We start from the raw sequence: 23,605 nt of genomic DNA on the forward strand, positions 1-23,605 counted from the left end.
AAGGCTAGGCTGCAATAGCAGGCTTTGGAGCCAGCAAATCAGACAGTTCTGAGCCTCTGCTCATACCTCACACATCTGTCAGAGTAGATGTGGAATACCACATCCAATTTCACATTCCCCAGTACAAGAAGGGCAGTGACTGGAGCAAGTCAAGCAGAGGGCAACCAGGATGGATGGTAGAGAGAAGTGGGTTTGTTCACCCATAACAGAAAGCTGAGGAGAGCTCTTACTGCTGTCTGCAGTTACCTCATTCATGGGAGGGGATAGAGCCAGGCTCTTCTGAGAGACATACAGGGGCAGGACAAGAGTCAACAGCCACAACTCTGAACATGGGAAACTCCAACCAGGAAGGAAGAGTAGTTATAGGTTAAGGCTTGTGTGAAATCCCTGTCCTTGGAGATCTATAGATCTGAACCAGGTTGTGTGAGCCTGCTCTAGCTGGGCCTGTTTTGCACAGGAGTTTGGACTACATGACCTCCAGCTACTTCCACTCACAATATCCAAGTGACCCCAGCTCACTGTCCTGCACCTAGAACTGCAAACAATTAGTGGAACACTTTTTGTCATTGAAGACAGGTTTCAATCTCCACACTTAAAGTACAGTGCAGACAGAAGCAGCTTCCAACTCTGTGGGAGTTTCCAACAGCCCAGCTCCTCAATACCAAGTCATTACACAGCAATAGCAAAACTTGAGTCCACATGCATACTCATAGTATGCTGCTCCCCTCAAGTAAGCACCTGGAAGGTATGAGATATCTCCACCTACTCCATTAGCTTTCCATAGCTAATAACTAGCTACATCAGTCCCCTTCTGCTCTTGGTCCTAACAATAAAAAGACTAAAGCAGCAACAGAACCAAGAAGCTAGCCTCAACACATTTCACATCAAGGGAGGCATGAACAGTCCCCACAGAAGAGCTGCACTGCTGAGAACAGCTGGAAGCAGAATAAGCATTGTCTCTGCATTACAGGTCTTAGTCTAGCTCAAGAGGGGTCAGTGAGCATTTGCAGTATTAGCTCAAAGGAGCAAGTGCGCAGATCAAACCCATCACATGCAGGTATTAAAGCAAGCCTGGCTAACTGATCCCAGGCAGTCAGCATGCTCATGAGCTGATGTGCCATCTCAGCCCTTTGTGGGGAGGTACAGTGGCAGAGAAGTACCTGTGCAGTCTCCAACCCCCCCAGTCAGCTCCCAGGCCAGGTGGTGCTCAGAACCCTACATCATGGATTTCTGATGAACAGTGGTTTGGTACCAAGACTTCTGCTCAAGAACTATTAGTCTGCCTGTGCCAGATTACTATTCCTCCCTCCAAATTCCTATATTCTACTGACCTGTGGAAAACCCTGATGCTGAGGGAAGGTGTGTCAAATTTCTCCAGCAGTCTCCTGCAGACTGCTGGTCTCCACCCACCATCAGGTTAATGCTCTTGCTTAAAGACAGACAATTGTCTTAGATTAATAAAGTAGGGATTACCTGTATGTAGAGACATCTAAGCTCCAAAGGATCCAACAGCTCATTGACATGACAGCTGACACTAAGTGACTCTTCAGAGTATTACTGCTCTGCACAACAGAACTTCATGTAGGTTTATTTGAGAAGTTTTATCTACACAGAAATACATTAAGTACATCAAAATGAGACTGCATCACTTTATACTGAAGTAGCAACACATTCTCCAGGAAGAGAGATGAATTTTACGTATTTCCCTTCTTTTGGCTTTCCCTTATGGTTCAATAAAGTTCACCTCCACAGCAAATGTCTCACTGTAGACTTTCCACATTTTAGACTTGTGAGGGTTATCCAGCTCATTCCTGGGAAGGTAGAGTCTGAAAGACAAAATTCAGTAGCATATCTTACAGCCATGCTTTTCCTTTCAGCCAGCTAAGAGAACTTCAAGCTCAGCCCTGCAATATTAAATATAGCCCCAGATCTTGAATCCAGAGACATCAACCATGCCTGCACAGGGCTTTGGATCTGAAGTAGTCTGAGAAACACACGATCAACCTGATGGGTTTGTGGGTTGGTTTTTTTGTTGGCTTTTTCTCCCCCCAGGGCCCCACAATGCAAGACTGTTAGAGTAAAATTAGCATTACCTTCAGCTCAAGGCCTCCTGATGGGATGCAAGTGGCAGGAATTTAATAACTGACCTTCCTAATGACAAGGATTTGATTCGGTACTCAGTCAAGCTCATCAGGCATGTTCTCCACTTTTAATGCTTACCAAATTCATGTCTCTGAATTATCACTTAACAGCACTTGCACATCAGCTGTGGCTGAACTAGAGATACAGAGGTAGGAGCACTACCTTAGCAGCTGTTTCACTTCTCAGACCTAGGCCACCTGAGGTCTACCAGAATTCTCTGGGCAGAAAGGGAGTCTCTACTAAATTGTGTTTAAGAGAAGGTCTGGTGAGGCATCCTCCCTAGCCCTGGAGGAAACAAAGCACTTAGGTGAAACTTTTGAGATGGCACTGTTGCAGGGCTGTCAGACAGCAGGCATACATTTCTCCTGGTACTGGTTTGGTCTAACTAGATGTCTGCACCTAGACTGCAAGGTGCATTGCTGGATCAGCATACTGAGTTTGGAGTTATGAATATAGACTCATGGCTACCTCTCCACATGCTCTGATGGGATCAATTAAATAAAAATTGTTTCCTTCCTATTCCAGTCCTGGAGAAAACAGCAATTATCTCATATGTCAAGTTCACTGTTCCTCTGTCTAAAACTGTCAAGTTTGGTAGACAAAAGAGACAGATCTCATGTCTCTGCATTTCTACATCACTCCCCTAGTGAGACAGACAAGCCCAACTTTTGCTGGCTGGAGCTCCACCAGGAGTTCTAGTCTCAACAAGAACAAGATACAGTAATTTCTAACTTTGACTTACTGCTTCTCATGCTTTTGTTAAAGAGCCTTTCTTTGGGATCCCAAGCATCAGTACCTCTAACTCTGGTCTTAATGTTTGCCTGCTAAGCTACTGAATGAGTTCCAGCCTTTCAGTCAGCCATGCTATAGAGGATGGCAGAGTTGCCTTCGGTTTGAATAGTTAGCATTACCTTTTTGAATTCAAGTTCGTTAACAATACTTAGAGCACTGATGAAAGAGTCCAGTGGATTAAGTTGATTAAGATAAAGAGCTCACATATGTTTAAAACACTTGCTTGCACTGTGCCAAGTGTGTGCCAACTGCCTGCTTGCAAGTTACAATTGAGAGTCAGAGACCAGTATCCACACGGAAGCTGACAGGCTTGAACAGCTTTCAGTATTAGGTTTGTGAACTTTCAGCTGTGTTCAGACACCAGAAGTTAGGATCTGAAGGCAGTCACTATGATCACTCACCTGTTATTTTCAATAAAGGAAGTGTTGAACCAGAAGAAGAATGGGCAGTCATCATAGCCTTTTGGGAGATCCTAAACACAAAGGCCTTGTTTAAGGACTCCATTCAACAATATGACTCAATTTTTGCAGAGCAAGAGTACCCACCTATCCTCAGTAGTTTGGTTTACAAAGCTAGTGCCAGAGTCAGAACACCTGAAGAGCCCAATATCACACCCAGATCACTATTTTCACTGAAGTTACTTCACGACTAGGTCACTCAAACTTAATACAATGAAGTAAGAGACCCATGTTAGAAGCAGCAGGTACTCAACTAAGATGTCTTGGTTGTACTGTTTGAACAGCCAGATGCCTCCCCCGCCTGCACAGGCTGATGTAGCAACATTTGCTGCATCGCTCACTGCACAGGGGTGGAATAACAGCTGCTACAGTGGGGCCACCCCACACAGCAGGAGTCACTGGGGAGGAACACAAGATTCTGCCCCACACAGCCCAGCTGCACTTTGCACTGCAGCCTCTCCTCATACTCAAGTGAAGGTCTTCATGCTGTTATACTTACAGAATGCGATTCAAATCTGACTTTCACATCACCACTTATAACAGGGCTGTCTTCCAAGCCGATGACTACAGAGTCACTTTCAGAATCAAAGAAGAGCTGGATAACAGAATAAAGTATTACTTCTATGAAAAGTTACTGCAGAGAGACAAGGGACCAATTTGTGACAATACCTAGCTACTCATTCATGGTATACAAATACAGTGGCAGTGCTAGAATAACAGCCAACAATTTAAGCTACGTGGGTCAGTGAGCTATTGTGTTTGACTTCTAGGGAAATCTTTCACTATCTTACCACTACTTTTCCTGTGATTTAGCAAAGCTTAGCTTTTCCGTTCTCTCAGAATTTACAGCATCCATTTATTTACACAGTTTTATGTCCAGCATTCAACTTTTACAGGAAGACATTTTTGACCTATAAGTCAGCTTTCAGCTTCTGTGACTCAACTGACACAATTTCATAGTACTCTCACCTTGCAGTTTCCTTGACTGGCACATACACATTCTAGTACAACTTGCTTCCTCACTATTATCTGCACCTTCATATCAGTTCCATTGCCTTTCCCAACTCCTAGGAAGAAAGAGCTGCATTATACCATAGTACATACATTAGCTGGAAACATAAGTGGTCATGAAAACCAAGTGCAATCCTATTCTCTCCAGAATACCCTGCTAGAGACTTTAGAGAACTCAAATCCTAAAGGTAGCTCAAGATTCAGTGGCTGAAAGCTGCATTTTGAAGTAGCAGTGAATCCTACTAGTGGAGTAGGAACAAGCTAATGTAGAGTCTAGTTCCACTGACTGAACAAGAACAGCAGTTTGAAGTCCCCTTGAACACGTAGTGCTGAACTTCCAGCCTTTTATCAAAGTCACCAGTACACATGCACAGAAACAGCTGTGTATATCAGGCTGAGAAACATTAGTGGATCCAGTTCCACATGTAGAGTTAGTCTCACTTGAAAAGTGCTTCCCCTCCCAAAACAGAGCAGATTGTATGGGAGACACCATTTGACTGGACACACAGGAAGTGACAGAACACATCGGGCAACTGCACTCCAGAATGCTCTTCACTGTATTTTAACTGTGCCATTTGAATTCTCAAATCACAGTAAGTCTACATTGCTATTATGGGCTTAGCAAGAGAGACAGTAGAGATCAGCTGCCTGTACTAGGAAACCATTACCAGATAGAGGAATGCCCAAATTCAAGAGTTCTTACCATGTATAGAGTGGATTTTGAGGTTTTTTATTTTGAGTTGTCTCTCTGGTGGGAGTTTCAAGTTATACTTGTTTTTCAGGATCTCATAATACCCAACATACCTACTCTGTAATGCAAAAAACCCAGACACATTATGCAGTTTCTGTACCCCACACAGACTAATTCTAGGCAGAAGTAGGATTAACTAGATCTTCTATGCCAAGTTCTTAGCTCTAAGTCCAAAGCTAAGAAGAAAGTAGCCATTTGTTCTCCTTCCCCTCCCCAGTTCAAACAATCCTCTAGACAAATAAAACATCTACATTGTTAAGCAGTATATTTAAACTTCATGTTCTATGAAGAATTCTGTACTTTTGAGTTCAGCAAGAAGTGAGGAGCTTTTATGTTGTAGCTTTTCAAGGGGCAGAATGTTTAAACGTACAAGACACTTTCATTTTACAGAAGCACATTCTGAAGGACAGCTATACTTCCATTCCATTTTATACCAGCAACTAAAGTACCTGTGTCACCAGCTTCATCATCTCACACCTCTGAATCTCACAGTACACAGCAAATCAAAGTGAGCAAAGCCCCAAACGGTGGTCTGAGGCAATAACTTTAGTATTTCCTTGTGAATGCAGTCTCTAGAGGATGCATTCCTCCACCCAGGCACAGCAGTGCCATGGCCCTCCCCAGGCCAGGCTGCAGACTTCAGCACATCCTTGATAAACAGCCCAATTGTCTTTAGGGTCATGCTCCTGTGAGGGTGGGCAAACACTGCAACAGGTTGCCCATAGAGGTTGTGGAGTCTCCATCTGTGGAGATATTCTAGACCTGACTGGACGTGGCTGTAGGCAACCTGCTTTAGCTCACCCTGCATGAACAGTAGGGTTGGACTAAAAGCTCTCCTAGTCTCAACAATTCCGTTATCATCAGATCTGAATTATGGTATCTAAGATATTACACAGAGAAAGGCATAAGCAATGTGCTTGGAGAAAGGGGAGGGAGGGAAGATGCAGTGCAACCCTACCAGTTGATAGTCTTCCAACCTTAAAGAAAGAGTACAGAAAGTTCAGGAGTTAAGCATTAGTAGGAACCTACATCTCTGAAACAAGGCAGGGGAGGTGGGGTAGCATAAGCACTCACAAGGCTAGTGTTGGTTTGGCTACTGTTACTGGACCTCCTTAAGCTTACCTGGGATGGAGTTTCAACTCCTTGAAACTTCGTACTTGTGCTTCTATCAGTTCTTCTCTCCCCAAAGTAGTCCAAACTTTCCTACGTAGGAAGATAATTTCAAGGGTTAAGATATTCATCCCACCACCATTCCCCCTCTGAGAAGTGGATAGTACGCTAGAATTACACTAGTCAATTCCAATAAGGGAATGCAAGTGAAAATATGCAATAGTTGTTTTGGTACCTCCTAAAAGGAGGCTTTTAACTAGAATGAGAAAGTACTAGTCAGGAAGTCAGATACATTAAGTCTGTCATCCATGAAAGAGTGCTAATAAAGCTCATTGAAGGAGGAAAAACATATGCTTTTTAAGCAATTGCTTCAGAACCATCTATATTTCAAGTGGTCTGTGGCAGATCAAGCTGAACATTAGTTTGGATCTTTGCAAACCAAACTCAGATAAAAAAAACAAGTGATTAAATGGATACACACTCTGGCCAGACTACCTTGAGTGACCTGGGCCTTCTGCAACCCAGGTCTCTAGATTGATATACCAGATCTGGGATACTAAAGCAGCACATGCATCTGTCCTGGCTGGGACTTGCTGATCTTCCTCCCTTTCCCCAGAAGGGCTTCTTGCTGTAACGCTGGTAGTCAAGACAAGACAATTCTTGCTGCCTCTCACTACTTAGAGGGAGGTTGGGGAAAGAATTGCACTTAAAAAGAATGATACTATCTTTAGTAGAGCATGCTCAGAAGCCATCTACTGTTTAAGAAAGTTGTTGCTCAAGATCCTAGGTCTATTATGCCTCCAAAAAAAGTGCTTCAAAGTTAGTATCCTGTTAAATTCTACTTTCCTAGTGCTTCCTGATCAATAATAGTCTTCATCAGAAAGGAATTTACATAGTAGCAAAATTTGCAAGAACTTTTTTGTAAAATAGATTGTTCACAGTATCCTTTTTCCAGTATAGACTTTTTGTAGAGTATTACTGCATTTCACCAATTAAGTAGGTTCTAAAAGGGACATTTTGAATACTAGAAGGATCAAAAAATAAACACCAGTTTTTACCTTTGCACTCTCAAACTGGTCACTGTCTATGAGCCAGGTACAGACCATTGTTCCAGTCCTTCCTGTATTAGAAGTAAGAGACAGATTGAACTACAGGAGTTCAAAGGTATTTGGGATTATTTTTGTGAAGTTATAGCATCCAGTTATAATTTTTGAAATAGAAGAGATAACAGGAGATAAGTGACACTAGAGTAGTCAAGTGCCTGTATTTCTGGGAAGAATGAGTTAAAGACAAGATACTGCAGTTTGTTAACTTATTCCTTGAAAGCAGTCTCCACATTTCTTTGTAGTGTTCCTAGAGATACTTAGGAAGCTGACCAGTATCTGCATACTCCATTTAGCAGGGGACAGAGTCAAGTACACACTACTAGATTAGGTTATAGACCAGCACTTGCCAGTGCTCTAAGCCTCAGAGTTACTTCTCTGCTCCAACTTCTTCCCCCCAACCCTACTAAGAAGGCATCAAAACTGCTAGCACAGAGTCCAGTATAGTTTCAGTTTTGAATTTAAAGTCTCAGAGGTCAAGTCACCCCTCCCTACACTTGTTCAAGCAAGTTTTGGCCTGCAGGTAGTTTCAATGTTCAGTTTTGCAAAACCTTTTAAGCTATGGTTCCAGGTCAGGGGAAAGAGTGTTCTTTATGTTAAGTAACCACCTGGTTTAAGCCAAGTATTTGCAGTAGTAACAGCAGGCAGCCAAAGATGTGGCAGATGTTTGCAGGGAAATTTGGCTTATTTGCACAGTTATCTATGCACTTCAACAGTTCCTGCACTACTACAGGTTGCAGATAGCACCCACAAGTCAGGTCATGTGCAGTAGCTTTGACTAACCTGTCCCCGTAAGACTACATTGCACTATCACATAATACCTTGTTGTAGGTACTGCTGGTTCTTAGAGATACACATTCCACCCCCGCACTGGAAGAAATTAAGAAGCTTGAGCTATATTACAGTGCAGGATATTCAGTGTGGGTGACTGGCTGCCAGGGAGCCAAAGCAGCAGCTTAACACTTTTGATAGTAGCAGTTTCAGTAGCTCCCTATCCCCAGCCTCTCCTGGGAGACTGCTGTCCCAGCAGTCAGGACAGCAGGAAGTTACTGAAGACCATTTTAAGAGATCAGATGCCAGCTTAGATTAAGAACCAGTTTGGGCTACCTAGAAATGGGGTTGTACAATACTAAACACACAGCACTATACTGTTGCTAGTCAGTGTCTGCAGAATTCGTCAAGTTACACTCTAAACCCATCTTATGCTATGGCTTAAGGCCATACTAACATCAAAGAAGCCATGATAAGAATAACGTGTAATTTGTAGTATACACAGATCACACATGAGAAGTCCTACCTTTGCCTCCTTTACAGTGAATTGCTATGATGTTCTTTTCATCTTGACTCATCCATTCACGGACACTGGCAGTGAATTTCAGCATGTCCCTAGATAAGAGGAAAATCAGTGGATCAAAGCAAATGCCCACATAAAACTATCATGACATATGTATTTTTTGACAAGACTCACTGTAGCGCTGGGACATTGTGGTCATCAATAAAGATCCTTTCTACCCTGTAGTGGAAGTACTTGGGGTCATAGCCTTTTTCACCTATAAGGAAAGATCTGGAGTTATGCCAGGAAAGGGAACAGACTTGCAATAAAGAAAGTGGCTTGTGACACAAAACTGCTGGTCTGAGCATATACTAGTGTTTAAAGTACAGTAGTAAAAATAGACAGATCAAAGTGGAAAAACTATGAGGTAATTTGGCTAAAATCATGCTTAGCTTCTAGTTTCACACCTCTCACTTAAGTGAAAATTCCTCTCCAGGCCCAGATGGCCATTCCTTTCCATAGGGGTTATTTAGGGATCTGAAAGTTAACGTTCTGCTATACTGTCAGGGTCAACCACAGCAATGACCATCTACAAAGCAGTAAGGAGCTGCTAACACCACACCCCTCATCTGTGACCCCTCATCTATCCCTCTGCTGGCTAGAGAACAGTTTTAATTGTTCAGGACTTCCATATCAATGCTTCTATATCTTGTCTGCTTCCAGCTCTGATGCTCTACTATGAAAGCAGAAACCACAGGATAGTTGTTCCTGAAGTATTTTTCATTGTTTTAGCCACTTCTAAACAGAAGAGCTTTTAACTATTCATTCACCTCAGTCTTCTAAGCCTTCATTAGAAAAATCCTCCAACATCACCCTAAGTTTTAGCCCAGGTTTAGTCTTCCACTTCTTTAGTAAGAGTTTTGGAATATTGAAGCAGTTGTTCAGCACGAGCAAGGAAGTCTAAACCGCAAGGCATCCAGTATCTCCTTTACAAGCTTCAGTACAATATATTAGATGCTCAAAGTCAATAGCCACATTCAGGACAGAAGGTAGCCAGACAGCTGTGTACTTTTGACAAACTTTAAATTCTTGGAGATCTGGTATTGCCAGCATCATACCTTGAAAAGATGTTTTTCTGTTTAGCAGTATTTCAATACCATCAGCAGCTAAACATACTTACTGCAGAGATTGTAGACTTTATAGTGGTCTGCATGTTTGGTGTCCAAAAATCTTGCAACTTCCTAAAGCAATAACAAGATATAAGTTCAGAGTAGTTAGTGCTCTAACTCCTTATTTCCACTGCCACCTCGTCCCCCACCCCCCAAGTGGGGTCAGCAACTGCATTCATAAACAGCCCTTGGACAGCAGGCCTTTCCAGCCTAATAGCTCAGGTTCTTGTCTGGAATAGAAGTACTACCGCAACTAAAGTGCATTAATGCAGACCTTTTAAACAGCTTTATTTCAATGAATATACGGTTTTCACCACTCATACTATTACTAGCCTGGGACAGAACTGATTTGGTTCTCTGAAGCATTCCCAAGGAACAGGAGTATCAGAGCACCAGTGTGTGCACACTGTGAGATACATCTCACTAGGCTTAGCTAAGACTACAACATAATCAGTGCAGCACAGCAGAGACCACCATTTAGTCATTCCAACCAGCCAAGACAGCAGGACTAGGATTGACTTGACAATCTAGTTCACATGCAAATTAGTGGGAATCTAGAAGTGAAACAACATTCAGAAATACTGAACTTGGTAGATGAGGGATTTTTACCTCTATAGGGTTCCTATAGAAAGACTGCTTCCCAGAAGATGGAAATGACATTGCAATAATGCGATCTGTGGAAAAGACAGCAATCAGAAGTAACAGGGGGAACCCTCCCCACATGTAGGAACTACATGATTGAGCACATCATCATTATGAAACAGCTTATTTCTACCTTAATTATAAGAACCACCTACTCGTTTCTGAGAGGTTTTCTTCTGCATTTAGCTAGAGCAGGAGAATAATGCTTCCTGAAGCATCAGCTACCATTAAGTGTCAGTCTCCATAGACTCACAGGCAAAAATACTATGAGTTAGTCAATAGTTTCTCAGCTCTGGTTCTCCAGGCCTCAGGAGAATTTCTGTCATTACATACAGCATGTACAATCTCTCTCCCAGAAGGCTAATCCTTGAGAACAGTGTCAGAGTCATATCTCAAAATCCCACAGAAAAGGAGCAGGCCTGCTTTGACTTCATACTTAAGTTTCATTAGTCTAAAACATTGCCAGTATTTCATGTCAAGCACTTATTAACTGAATAACTAGTGTTAGTAGGATGTAACATGCTGCAAAGTGTCGTTTGCTTCTACAAACCAGTAACATAAGTGAGATCCAGATCAAAGCCATCTTTCATATAACGCCTTTTGTTTTCAGAGACCTGCCAAAAAAAAAAAGTAGAGTTAGTCTTCCAAAGGAATGCCAAAGATCAACAAGTGTTGCCTGTTACTAGGAAAAACCAATCATCTAGACTCTGAAGTTAAGTCATGAGTAGCAGAGCCTTATTTTGGTACAGCAAAGTTCACAGCATTAGCCAAGAATAACATTTGTCTTAGCTTTTAGGTAGAAGCTCCATACAGAATTTTTACCCTGAAGTATCAAAGCTTATCCTAGTGGAAAGAATACTGCAGATTCTTTGCAGACTGCAGCATGGATCTGTCATTGCTATTTGAGTGTTTGGGGGCTGAGGGAAGGAAGAAAATAGTTACAGGCAGCATAACCAAGACAGCTTATTCCTGAGCAAGAGGACATACTTGAAGCTTCAAGTACCACTTTAGTGCCCCTGATGAAAGTAAGAGACAGCGTTTACAGTGGATAGGGCTTCAACAGCTAGGTTGTTTTGTTTCACCCGGAATAAGCAGCAGAAGCATTAAAATTCCTATCTTCCTCCATGTGAGGGAAAACAGTCTATGTACCACACAAACTAGAAATTAGAGACACATGGTGGTGTTGCAATCACTTTGATATGCTGGCCTTCCAGGTCAAGTTGCTTCTTTACTTGAGCAAAGTTAAGAATTATTAGCTATACTGAAGTTGGAGTCAGAGCTCCAGTACCCTGTCAGGGACACTGACCAGATATGCTGCATAGGCAATGTTATCAGTTGCAGACCAATAGGCTGTGGGCAGTCTTGCTACTCACCATTGATAGCTGCCTGGAGAAAGAGACAGTTGGAAACAGTAATAGTAGCCTAGGTGTATTAAGAGGCCAACTTACCATTCTCCTGGTCACCACTTCAAGTTGCTTCTTTTGTGAAGCTAGGCGAAATATTCTTATTAAGATGACAATTCTCAGAACTCGGAGGAAAGTAACCATTCTAGATGAGAGTCAGTTTCACCATGAAAGAAAGTGAACACAATTAAACTTAGACACAAAGCTTAAAGCTATTTAAAAGCTGTTTCAGAGACAGTTTAAAGCTTTGTTTCATATACTGAACTAGGACTTCTCAGGCTGATTCTGGAGAAAGAATACTATGCTTGGAGAATACCATGGCTTTATTGAGGGTTTTTTGGGAGTACATGTTCTGGACAACTAACAGCACTAGGAAACCCCTTACTTGCTCAGACTTTCACAGGCACCTCTGCCCAGCAACCAACAAATTCCCTTAACACTACCTATGTTATTATCCCCAAATTCTTCTTCCTTGAAGCTTGTTCAAGTATACATTTAAGTGTAAGTAGCCACCTGAAAAATACTTGAAAAGAAGCTAGACAGACTATGTACATCATGCCTTGATTAAGAAGCCTGAGAACAGATCAGTATAAACCCTGTGTTTAATCATTCAGCAACTTGAGCAGATGATTTGGTTTGAGGAACTTTGAACTGCTGTTGAACTTTGAAGCAGGTAAGATGCTTATGTGAGTGGTTCTACAGAAACAACTGAACAGGGGCAGCTGCTTTCATATACCGTTAGGGACTAGGGCAAACTAACATTCATTCTTTAAGGAGGCATGTGAGCATATACTTTTAAGGAGCATATGCACATTTCAAGTCCTGATACACTTTGGTAAGAATCCTGGTGAATACCTACAGTAAGGGCGACAAATATTACAGAGACATTATCCCATCACCTCCAGTTGAAGAGAGTCTGCTCTCCACTGATGTGGAGCTTAAAGTCAGCAAGACAAGGTTGTCCTGGACACCTGGAGGAAAGCTTCAGTTTTGCCCCCAGGTCCTTCCTAGTCCAGGATCACCCTCCTGTTTTCAAAACAGGAGTTCCCTTGGAGCTAGCAGCCAAGGAGCTAGAAGCCAGGAAGATGAACCAACTCCATAGCCCCTCTCCCCAGCCTGAATCACAACTGTGAGAAGCAGCTCTTCAAGACAAAAGCAGTTTGCATTCTGCCCAGTAGGAAGTTAACCAGTTCAGCATTAGCTCCCAGACTGACACCCAGCTCTCATTCCTCAGTATCCTTTTATAGGTCAGACTTCAAGGAAACAGGTAACTCATCCCAATACACACCCAGCTAGACCAGATTAGAAATACAGACCATATCCCTCTATCAGGGCATGTTACCTCTATGGACTGCCACTGAGATTTCACTTGTCACATATACACTCTCATCCACATAAGAACTGCTCAGATTCTAATTATTCTGAGATGTATCAGGTGCTTTAAGACTGCTGTCTGCTTCTTGAGGAAGGTCTAGGAGGAAAGAAAAGTGATAAAGCCCAGGTAGGCTACTGTTAGATTGTGTGGACAATACTGGAGTATTAGGTGGGAAGACTATCTCATCTCAAGATTTGGCCAAGTCTGAGGTATTACTACTTGGCACTAGATGATATTTTGGTCAGAACAGGACTGAAGATCCCTTAACAAGAGAAGCATTACAGAGGGCCTCAAGAATTGCATGGGTGAGATGGTAGGGCCCAGCTGAGTATCTTCTGAGAGCACCAGTGTTAACTCCTTTTTATGTGACCCAAAAGCCCCATCAACTTCAGCAAGTCAGAATACAAGGCACTTGCACACCTTGACCGACAACAGGATGGGTCAGTGCAGGATCAGGCCTACTACTAACATAGCCTAGTAAAGATAGCAGTGCAGATTACCCTGTGCTATTTCTCCTGCCTTTAACTGGATGCTGCCGTAAGATGAAAGCTGCTTTAGAAAAGTGTGACCAGCAAGATGGGAAGTAATCATTAAACTCAGATTAATGTTTAAAAAGACCTAGAAGGAAACAGCCTTTTATGATTCTGAGGCTGCAACAGCTATTCCTTTGACAGTTCTACTTTTTGAAACCTGAGCTTAGCTGGCATTTGAAGAGATGACTAGTACTTCCAGATGTTTGTCCAACTCTGGATTCTTCAATAACTAGACTTTGAGTTGGTTTCTTCTAGAAGCATGTTTCCCCTCCTTGTGCCCAGTAGCCAGTTGAATTGTGGGGGTGATTTTTTTTTTTTTTAAAAAGAGCTCAACTTCTTTCCCTGGCCAATGCAAGCAAATGTCACTAATACAAACCTAGTGCAGACAAACTAATCTTAGAGTTGTAGTTCTGTCTCCATCAGGAATGGATTCCTCTCACAGATTATCATCTGATCAAACTACAGAAATCAGATGGAAATACAACTTTGTCATGGTTTAATCCCAGCCAGCAACTAAGCACCACACAGCTGCTCGCTCACTCGCCCTTGTGGGATGGGGGAGAGAATCAGAAGGGTAAGAGTGAGAAAACTCGTGGGCTGAGATAAAGACAGTTTAATAGGTAACACAAAAGCTGTGCATGCAAGCAAAGCAAAACAAGGAACTCATTCACCACTTCCCATCAGCAGGCAGGTGTTCAGCCATCTCCAGGAAAGCAGGGCTCCACCATGCATAGAGGTTACTTGGTAAGACAAACACTATCACTCCGAACATCCCCCACCTCCTCCTTCTTCCCCCAGCTTTATATGCTGAGCATGACATCATATGGTGTGGAATATCCCTTTGGTCAGTTGGGGTCAGCTGTCCCAGCTGTGTCCCCTCCCAACTTCTCGTGCACCCCCAGCCTACTTTCTGGTGGGGTGGTGCAAGAAGCAGAAAAGGCCTTGACACTGTGTAAGCACTGCTCGCAATAACTAAAACATCTGTGTTATCAACACTGTTTCCAGCACAAATCCAAAACATAGCCCCATACTAGCTACTGTGAGGAAAATTAACTCTATCCCAGCCAAAACCAGTAGACTTGCATTAATTTATACACATAAGCAGCATGTTTCCCCTCCCCAGGGCATGGCTGAAAAATCCAACATATGTTACCGTGGGGCTTTTGGGAAAACAAGGTGGAGGAAACAAGACAGTGTGGCAACTCTATTTCAAGATCCATTAGATGGAGATCCTCTCAATTGTCTGTTCCATTTGCTATTATAATGCAACTCTTCTTTCTGACCTTCTTCAGACTCTCCTCTCTATCAGGGCTGCTGCACACCTTCCCCCCAAAAATGCTTGAGCCAGAGCATTTGATGGCCTCACTATTCACTTTTACTTACCCCAACTGATATGTTTAGATCATCTCTGCCTTTGAGACAGGGACAGTCTACAGTATAACTGTAGACTAAAGTTAGGTGTGTCTATCTTTCATTAGTCTGTACCACAAAATACTATCACTGCCATATTCGTGATCTAGTATGCACACATGTAGCTTAGAAGTGCCCAAGAAAATTCTTAGAAGACTATCAAGAAAAGAGAGCTTACATTTAACAGCTGCCATACCATTCTTACCTTGGTATCTGATCTGCTGCAGCAAGGTCTGAGAAGGAGTATGTCATGTTAATTAACAGAGTGCCCACCACTATGAATGCATCCAAAATATTCAGTTTGGACCGGAAATAGTTCCTGAAGCTGAAACAAAGGGGAGTTTTAGACAGATGCTCATATGGATAGCAAAGATTGAAATACATCTTCAGGAAGAGAATCACCTATACAGAGCTACTGCTAGAGACAGGCTCTCCTGATGTAGTTCTTAACACTAAGCACTGAAGACTTACTAAGAAAATAATCTTACACCTGGTCTACACACAAGTCACAGCAAAGCTGATGCAGTTTCCAAGTGCTCACTTATACCAAAAGCACTTTACAGATTATTCTATAGAAGGGTAATAGCCAATGTACACAGCCAAGAAAAGATGTGGCCATTATCTATGACCAGAAAATTAGCCTACAGGGCATCCATGTTCATAGTCCAAGCTTGAAGTAGTGCTTCCTTACTAGCTTGAGGACTTGCCACACCAACTTAATTTTTGCCCACATCTTACCCTTCAACAAACACTCTCAGGAGAACATCGATGAGAAAGAAGAGTGCTATTGCCAGGGAAACACCTTCAAGAATCTCTCTAACACCCTTCTTCTTCTCACTGATAGCCAGATCCACAATAACAACTATAATGTCCACAATGATAAGTACAACTCCAAATACTCTGCAAAAAGAAAAATACAAGTCACCTTGAGAAGTAGGAATGAATTGCTGACATTTATTGACTGAAGAGCACAAGCCCATATTTTCTTTTTAAGCTGTTCCAGTGAGAGTGTGTTCTCTTATATACAGGTTGAGGCCTGCTTGTTTAAGCAGCTGAAGGATTCAAATTGCATTTTTTAAGTGATCTGTACAGAGTACATCATCCATGTGGAACTGTACATTTACCTCAGACTCAGCTGTAGTTATTAACATATAATTCCACAGCTATTCCATATCTGTTTAAGACTTCTTTCCCAATCAGAGTACTTTTCTCAAGTCACCCTTTCTGGGGGCGATAGGAGATTCAGTACTTTCCAGACAGAGCAAGCTGGAGTCACTGTTGTTCAAGGAACCCTTCAAGTTCTTACAGCAGAAATAAGGACTATTTCTACCCTGCCCATATCATTACAAGCATGATCTTTTACCTGAATCCAAATGACATCACAAATGGGGAAATTTTCCTCCTAATTGCACTGCAAGAGAAGAGAATTGGCATGAAGACAAGTGACACTTTGCTACTGATATTAGCCACAAGAGCACTATTACATTCTTCTGTTCACATTCTTGTGGTTTTAGAATTCTGTGTAGTAGTAATTTCTTTAAGAGGAGATTACTCAATTGCATTCATGAAGTACATAGGTTAAGACAGTACTTGAAAGCAATGCTTTGACCACTTGTTAGAAAAAGTATTCATCAGCTACAGACCCTAGAAGTACAGCAGTATGTACTTATGCATAACACTATTCAGTGTCACAGTTCCAGTGACACTGGAAGTCTGGCTTAATGCCCAGTTATAAGCTTTAAGAAGTGGGCTTATATAATAGCTATTGGTCAAGAGGAAGATTAAAGGATAAATGTCTCTTTAGGTATCTTGTTCAAGATATTAGCTTATTGTATCAGATGATTTTTTTCCAGGCCTGGAAAAAGCTGCACTTGTTAATAGCTCCACTACTGCTTCTGTGCTCTTGGAACAGAGCAAGACAAATCTCTCTCCTACCTTTAAAAGGAAATATTGGTTTGGCTTTCAAGTTGAAGATTCAAGTGCCTCTTAAGAAAATGAGTTACTGAAACTAAGTTTTTCCAATTGTGAGAGTTATCTCCAGCCCTAGCAGGGTTCCAGCTCCTGTTTTCAGTTATGGAAAATTATTTGTTGCCTCTTTGGTATGCTTTAAGCCTTCTGGTTTAAAGCTAAACGTTTGTGTAATATCTCACTAGCTGAAAGTCTCTTTAGGCTACACCAAGAACTAAGGTAGAAGCAGTTATCTGCAAACTCCAGGTTCTGACAGTTTGAAAAAGACTGCCAGCCTGTTAAGTAATCTCAGGATTGCTTAACTACTGTAAGCACCAAGTCTTCTCTTAGACACTTAAAAGACCTTCTCCAAGTATATCACTAACAGTAGGACCTACCAAAAGTTCTGACATAATGACAAAAAGTACTGGTAGATTCCTTTCGTATTGTTCACCTATCTATCCTGTCTTTCCTGTTATATACAGTTACTACACCTCCCCTCCCCACCACCATTAGAGATACCACTGTTACAGGAAGTCTTTGTCAGCTCAGTAATGCACATGACACCCCAGTGATCCTGAGCTACTTGTTTCCTCTAAGCTAACTTGAGCATCGCATTTCACTTGGTGCATATCCTTAACACCTCAATCACTCAGTTTAAGACAAGGCTAGGTATCTTTGAAGTGATGAGGAAGCATCTTGCTGGGCTTACTGAATTAACCCACACTTCTCACTATTAGGTTCACACTTTAAACTAAGGAACAAGGTCTAACCAGCAAACATCTGCATCCTTAAGCAGGAAGGAGATACTTAGGTTGTAGTACCCACTTTTCCCATAGAAGTCAAGGATGTAATAACAGGTCTTGTCTTGAAGGCAGCCTAGCATATAGGAGGTTCTCCTTGCATTTATAAGTGTCTAACATCTAAGGAAGCACTGCAATAATTACACTAACAGTTTGTTGGCCTATGTCTTTGCCCAGTCAATCCTACAATGCAAATATAATAGGTACACCAAGACTTCAGCTTCCACAGTCTAAGGACAAGTACCTTTATGAGGTGCACTAAAGACTGAAATATATACACACCACTCCAATTTGGCCTGCCAACATCTTAACTCAGTTGAAGAGAACGTGGCACATTTGCTCACATACAAATGCATTTCACAAAGGCTTTAAGCTAAGTAAATGCCAACTTCTGAATTATAGAAAGACATGTTGTTGCATAGAAGAACTGAGATAACTGGCTTCATCTTACTGTTCTTGAGCGGCAGAAACAGAGGAACAAGTCTATTTACTTGTCGCTGCCTTGACTAAGTATGCTATAAGAGTTAGTAATCTGGTGACAAGCTAAACACTGTTAGAAAATAACTACTTCAATAACAGAGTTAATCACTAGGAAGTTCAGACAATTTAGTCTTGATGAGGGCATGATGCTTATCATTTGCCTCAGATACTCATTCACCTCATTTTCTCACCAGCATTTGTTCTTCTGTGCTCTCACAAACTCATTCCTTTGGGAAAATTTAATCAACACAGTTTGGACTACCCATTCTCCATAATATGATAGACTTGTAGCTAGTTCTTGGGTTGGGCTTTCATCTCTAGAGGCATAAAGAAGCTTCCTGAACTTACTTGTCCTTATTATGTACTAGAACAAATGTCAATATCAAGTGATTTACTGGACTTATCTCTACTTCACCAAGCCATCTGCCTTCTTATTTTGGCTTAAAAGTTTCCACTTTTGGGGGTAAGCAAGGCATTTAGTATATCATTAGCTTACTTGGAACAGCTGTCTGGTTCATTATCCTCATCACGACCATCATCAATCTTTACTGTGGGCTCTTCTGCTGTTGGAGAGCTGGCAAAGGAATAACACAAGTCACATACTGATACAGAAGTCAACTTTATACATTGCCAGCCTTCATTGTTCCAGAGAAGAGATATTAACTGTCAGGTGAGCAGTATGCAGTAGCCTGGGCCAGAGCACAGGCATAGTACCAGAGGAAGAAAGACTTCTCATATGTTGGCCCAGCAGAACTCCTTGGCTTGTACCAACCAAGTTCCCATTAGCAATCCATCTTTGAAAACTTTCTCTTTTGGGGAGGAAGGGAACAGATGTGTTCAGCAATAGGATAAAGGGCTTTGAAGTAGGGCATCCAAAGTCTGCTGAGGACTTAACAGTCCAGTCCAGACTCTGGAAGTGCTGGAAACATGCATGTGCAAAATTGCTTCAGAATCCAAAATACATTAATGCTATTACAGTAAGCTACTTGTTCAGAGAACAAATGTTTTTGCCAGGAAAAGCCATAGCACAGAGATGTTTTTGTGCAGAGCAGGATACCAGACCGGAAACTGGAAGACCAGAGCAGCAGCAGCTGAGCTAGTGCTAGAACAGCATTTTTTGGGGGTAGTGGCTGCTTGCCATAACTTCCTTAAAAGGGTCTCTTTAGATCAAGTTTTTGTTCAGCCACCTGAGAAGCTTTGAAGGCCACATGATGACTTCAGAGAAAATAAAGTGTAACATCCAAATCCAGGAGTTTCCAATTCAGCCTTCTCCACAGAAATACTGTGCTGCGTAATAGCACAGCCACAGTGTTTGCTGTGGCTCTGTCTCTGGCATCATTGCTTCTTGGGCAGGAGCAACTACAGACACATATTCAATATTGATATTTCCACGCCATTCTGAGGCAATCTAGCATGTTTGAAGCATTAGTGTAACAACTCAGAGGATCCAAGTATTCTTCATCCTCCACAACAGACCCATGCACCAGCACTGCTTCTGCAGTATGGGCTAGCCCCCTTTTAAGCAAGAAGTTTAATGATGCATTTCCTACAGTGTCAGAAACCAGTACTGATGGTTCACCACCTGCACTCAGTATCAGGCCGAAGAGAGGAATGATTTCCCCTCCACCCCCCAACAATTTTGTTATTTAAAGGTAATTTTCCAGCTCCAGTATCTCCAGACACCAGTATCCTCATTTTTTTCCTAGAACTGAAGCAAAGCTCTAGTGATATATGGCCATTTAGCTTTGCTTCCCAGCTCTTCTTACAGGATATTCACTTGGGAGTTTCCACTTAATATACAGCTGAAATACTTCACTCATTAAAGCAGGTTGCTGCTGCTACGCAATTTTGCTGCAAGTCACTTGCTTATACTTGTAGACACATGAAGCACACCAAATGCCACCTTCTTATCCTCTACTGTGATTAAAATAAGCCAAAATAAGAATAAGCAACATTAGTGTTTGGGTTAGGAAGCCAATCTTCAACATAAAAAGAAAACAGAAGCCAAGCCTGAATACACTGTTTTCACTGTGCTCTCACACAGAAATTCAGTTCTAGATAATGCTTTCCTCAGAGGGAGTTTGTTTTGCTGAGCACTCTACATCTACTTGTTGTCCAAGCTGGAACAAGCTCTCTGCCACAAGCTACTACACCTAGTCTTTGACTACTGGAATGGAAGAGAAGAAAATGAGGATATACTAGAAGAACCTATTTCCTCCCCACACACACTCTCCATGCAGAGCATAAGCTTTTCTGACTGCTCACAGCTAAAGAGAACTTCAGAATCGAGGCTTCTAAGGAGAGCAAACCAAGATGCTCTTGCTCTACAAGAGACCTTGACAATGTTTCTGGATGCTAGAAGAGAGCAGAATTTACTGCCATGAGCTTATTATACCAGGGCTGGGTGCTCTGTACTTCTTAGCTAGTTCTTAACTACCTGCAAGAAGTCAATTGCAATAGCATATTTCTCTCAAATATCACTTCTCTCAGACAACAGCATTTTAAAGGAGGGGATATAAGGACTATATGCTATATAAAGTCCAAGCACTCCATTATTCTCTTTGTTATATTTAAAGCACTAATAAACTCTAGACAGGGGACCACACACAGCATACTTCAATCCCAAACCCATACACTGGTGCAGCTCATTTCACTCACCTGGATGCTTCTGTCAGCTCTGCCCCTTGTTCATACCTCACAGTTGTCATTTTGCCTGATGTTGCCCTGCTGGTCTTAAGAGAAGCACATTTAGCTAAAGAGAGAACAGTACAAGAAACAGTGAATACCAGCATCCTATAGCAGCCTCACATTCACATTACCAGCAGACAAGCTTCTGCTTCAAGTATTCCCCCTCCCGCACAGGTGACAAAGCACAATCTTTATCTATAAGGCTAGTGAGAGTCAGTGCACTCAGCAGTGTGAAAAAGGTTTTTTTGACTATACCTAATACGCCACAGTGACAATAACTTTAAAACAGCATCTTTACCGCACGATGAAGCGTTTTCCTCTGCTTCAAGCTATGAAACACAGAACAGGGGACTGGGACACTGGGAGGGGTGCAGCCCCAGGATGCTCCAGCAAGCATGGGCTGGAAGCCCCGGGGAGCAGGTCCAAGAGCTCCCGGCACACATCACCTCGTCGGACGGGAGGCCCGCACTTGGTCCCACTGCATCTCCACTCCCTCAGACCTGCCTCGCCGGGCGGCAGTCGCCGCTCGGGCACAGCTTCCCAGTCCCGGGGTGGGAACTGGCTGCCGCAGCGGCGGGTGCGGCCCCGCCAGCCTCCCCGCTCCCCCAGACAGGGCCTGGCATCGGCAAGCCACCGGCACCCCTTCCCGGCGGAGGTGCCGCAGGCCGAGCCCCGGCCCGGCGGCCGCCACACGGAGCCTGCGGCTCCGCAGCCCCGTCGGGGACGGCCCGCGGTGGCCCCGGCTCCGCGGGGAGCTCTCTCTCCCTCCACCGCCCTCACCTCAGCGCGGCCGCCCACCTCCGGCCGCCCGGCTCAAAGTCAAGCCCGGACACCCGCCCCCGGCGCTCCGCGGACTCAGCGGAAAGTTGCGTTAAACTTCCTGAGGGCTGTTCTCCCGACCCTCCCGCCTATCCCTCACCCCAGCCGGGCCCCAGAGCCCCACTCACCCGCTGAGGCGAGGCCGAGCCGCAGAGCGCGAACGCACCTCAGCCCCCCCGCCGGGCCGCGGCTAAATGGTCCGGCGGCGCCGCACAGCCGCACCTGGGCCGGGGCCGGGCCGGGCGGGACCGCCCGCTGCCATGGCGACGGCCCCGCCGCCGCTCTCGACACCGCCCGTCACCTCGCAGTCAGCAGCGGCGGGCGGCGGGCAGCGGGCAGCGGGTGGGCAACGGGCCCGCGGCGGGCCCAGCCGCCTCTCGGGGCCCGCCGGGCCGGCAGCCGGGCCAGGGCCTGCCCGTCTCCCCGGGGTTACGCCTCCCCCGGCCCGCACAGGCCCGCAGGAGCGAGGAGGCCGCCAGCCAGCCCGCCCCAGCAGGGCCTGCCGCCTGCTCCCGAGCCTCGGCCGTTCGGGTTTTGTAAACTTTGCTGCACTTTGATGCCTCTTAATGCATTTCCCGTGGGATGGCGGCTTTTGGGGGCTGCGATTGGGACAGGGTTGGTGCAGGTGGGCCGCGGGCTGCGGGCCGGTCAGGCCCCCACGGCCTGTGACAGCGACTGCCTCCATCCAGGGCAGAGACGCGTAACATTGAGCACTTATGTTTTTCACATAACATTGAGCACTTATGTTTTTGCAGAATCGAAGCCTGCAGGGCCGAATACGGCGTGTTACCCTGTGCTCTGCAGAGGCTTCACGCCTACCTCATTGCTTACCAACAGCCAAGTGACAAGCACTCCCTGAGCATGAGCATCACACGGTAGAATAGTGCTGCTGCCGAGGCCAGGACTGGGCTGGAGAGGTTTTCTGCAGGACGGTCGGCAGCAGAGGGAGCTCGAAGCGAGCTTTTGGGGGCTGCTCCCAGGGCTGCTGGAGCTTGGTCGGGGTAGATGCTGTTAACGGATGGCAGGAGCCTTTCCGGATACCCCTTGCACAAAAGAGAGAAATCTTTAAGATGAATGCTGAGAATAGGGAGCAGTTCTGGGCAGCAGACTAAATAGAAAGTTTCCCTTTCAAGTCTGTCATATATATATAAATATATGGGGAAGTAGCTAGTACAGACAGTGGTAGCAAGTAATGAGGTAAATATGTTTGGTATACTCAGATAATTATGTATTCGAGAAGCAGCTAAACATGGATGGAAACTAAGCTGGACGATGAGAAGAAACATTCAATTAATTTGGTCTTAGTTCTGAAAAAAGTTTACATGTGCAGGTTATTTAGTACAGGTTTGATCCTGCAGACCATGTGGGTGTCCTGTGAGTTACTCTCAGCAGGAGCTTATGCCTGTGGAGCACCTTCACGGGGAGGACCATATCAGAGAAGAGTGTAGAAATACAGAAGTCCAGTTTCCCCTGTCCTGGGCTCTGAAAGCACCAAGGTGTGAAGGCAGTTTGGGTATTGAAGCGGACTTTTCACAGAAGAACCTGTAACAACCAGTCAAAGGAGGGACTGGAGGCAGGAGGCTTCCAGTTTGGCACTCAGACTGAATGCCAGGGCTGTAAATGAACCAGCTTGCTAGAGGCTGCAGATGCACTTAAAAAGGAAAAACAGTTCTTCCCGTTTTTCATCAAATAGGTG

General features: G+C 43.9%; 1 protein-coding gene across 2 annotated transcripts; it reads right to left on the minus strand.

Annotated features, from left to right (window-relative positions):
- Nucleotides 1–1,554: 1,554 nt before the first annotated feature.
- LOC127018967 (phosphatidylinositol 3,4,5-trisphosphate 3-phosphatase TPTE2-like) lies at nt 1,555–22,089 on the minus strand. Of its 2 annotated transcripts, none has more exons than XM_050900814.1 (19): nt 22,038–22,089; nt 21,061–21,154; nt 18,899–18,976; nt 16,536–16,583; nt 15,911–16,072; nt 15,378–15,497; nt 11,900–11,999; nt 11,002–11,065; nt 10,419–10,483; nt 9,821–9,881; nt 8,836–8,917; nt 8,665–8,753; nt 7,323–7,384; nt 6,277–6,357; nt 5,107–5,212; nt 4,362–4,459; nt 3,892–3,987; nt 3,336–3,406; nt 1,555–1,826 (listed from the first exon to the last, which is right to left on the minus strand). In XM_050900814.1, the coding sequence occupies exons 2-19, from the start codon at nt 21,108–21,110 to the stop codon at nt 1,724–1,726; spliced, it is 1,536 nt and encodes a 511-aa protein (XP_050756771.1). In that variant the 5' UTR covers nt 21,111–21,154; nt 22,038–22,089; the 3' UTR covers nt 1,555–1,723. The 2 variants fall into 2 exon arrangements, with proteins under 2 accessions (XP_050756771.1, XP_050756780.1); XM_050900823.1 differs by lacking the exon at nt 22,038–22,089 and adding an exon at nt 21,389–21,409.
- Nucleotides 22,090–23,605: the final 1,516 nt, after the last annotated feature.

The sequence above is a fragment of the Gymnogyps californianus genome, chromosome 1, assembly GCF_018139145.2.
Source record: "Gymnogyps californianus isolate 813 chromosome 1, ASM1813914v2, whole genome shotgun sequence".
Classification (NCBI taxonomy): Eukaryota; Metazoa; Chordata; class Aves; order Accipitriformes; family Cathartidae; genus Gymnogyps; species Gymnogyps californianus.

Excerpts from the sequence above, each read along its gene's own strand:
- LOC127018967 (XM_050900814.1), bottom strand. The coding sequence starts at position 21,110 with ATGACAACTGTGAGGTATGAACAAGGGGCAGAGCTGACAGAAGCATCC. Across the intron at positions 18,977-21,060 it reads GAGCTGACAGAAGCATCCAG|CTCTCCAACAGCAGAAGAGC; the intron begins GTGAGTGAAATG and ends TTCCTTTGCCAG. Across the intron at positions 16,584-18,898 it reads GAACCAGACAGCTGTTCCAA|TGCAATTAGGAGGAAAATTT; the intron begins GTAAGCTAATGA and ends CTTCTCTTGCAG.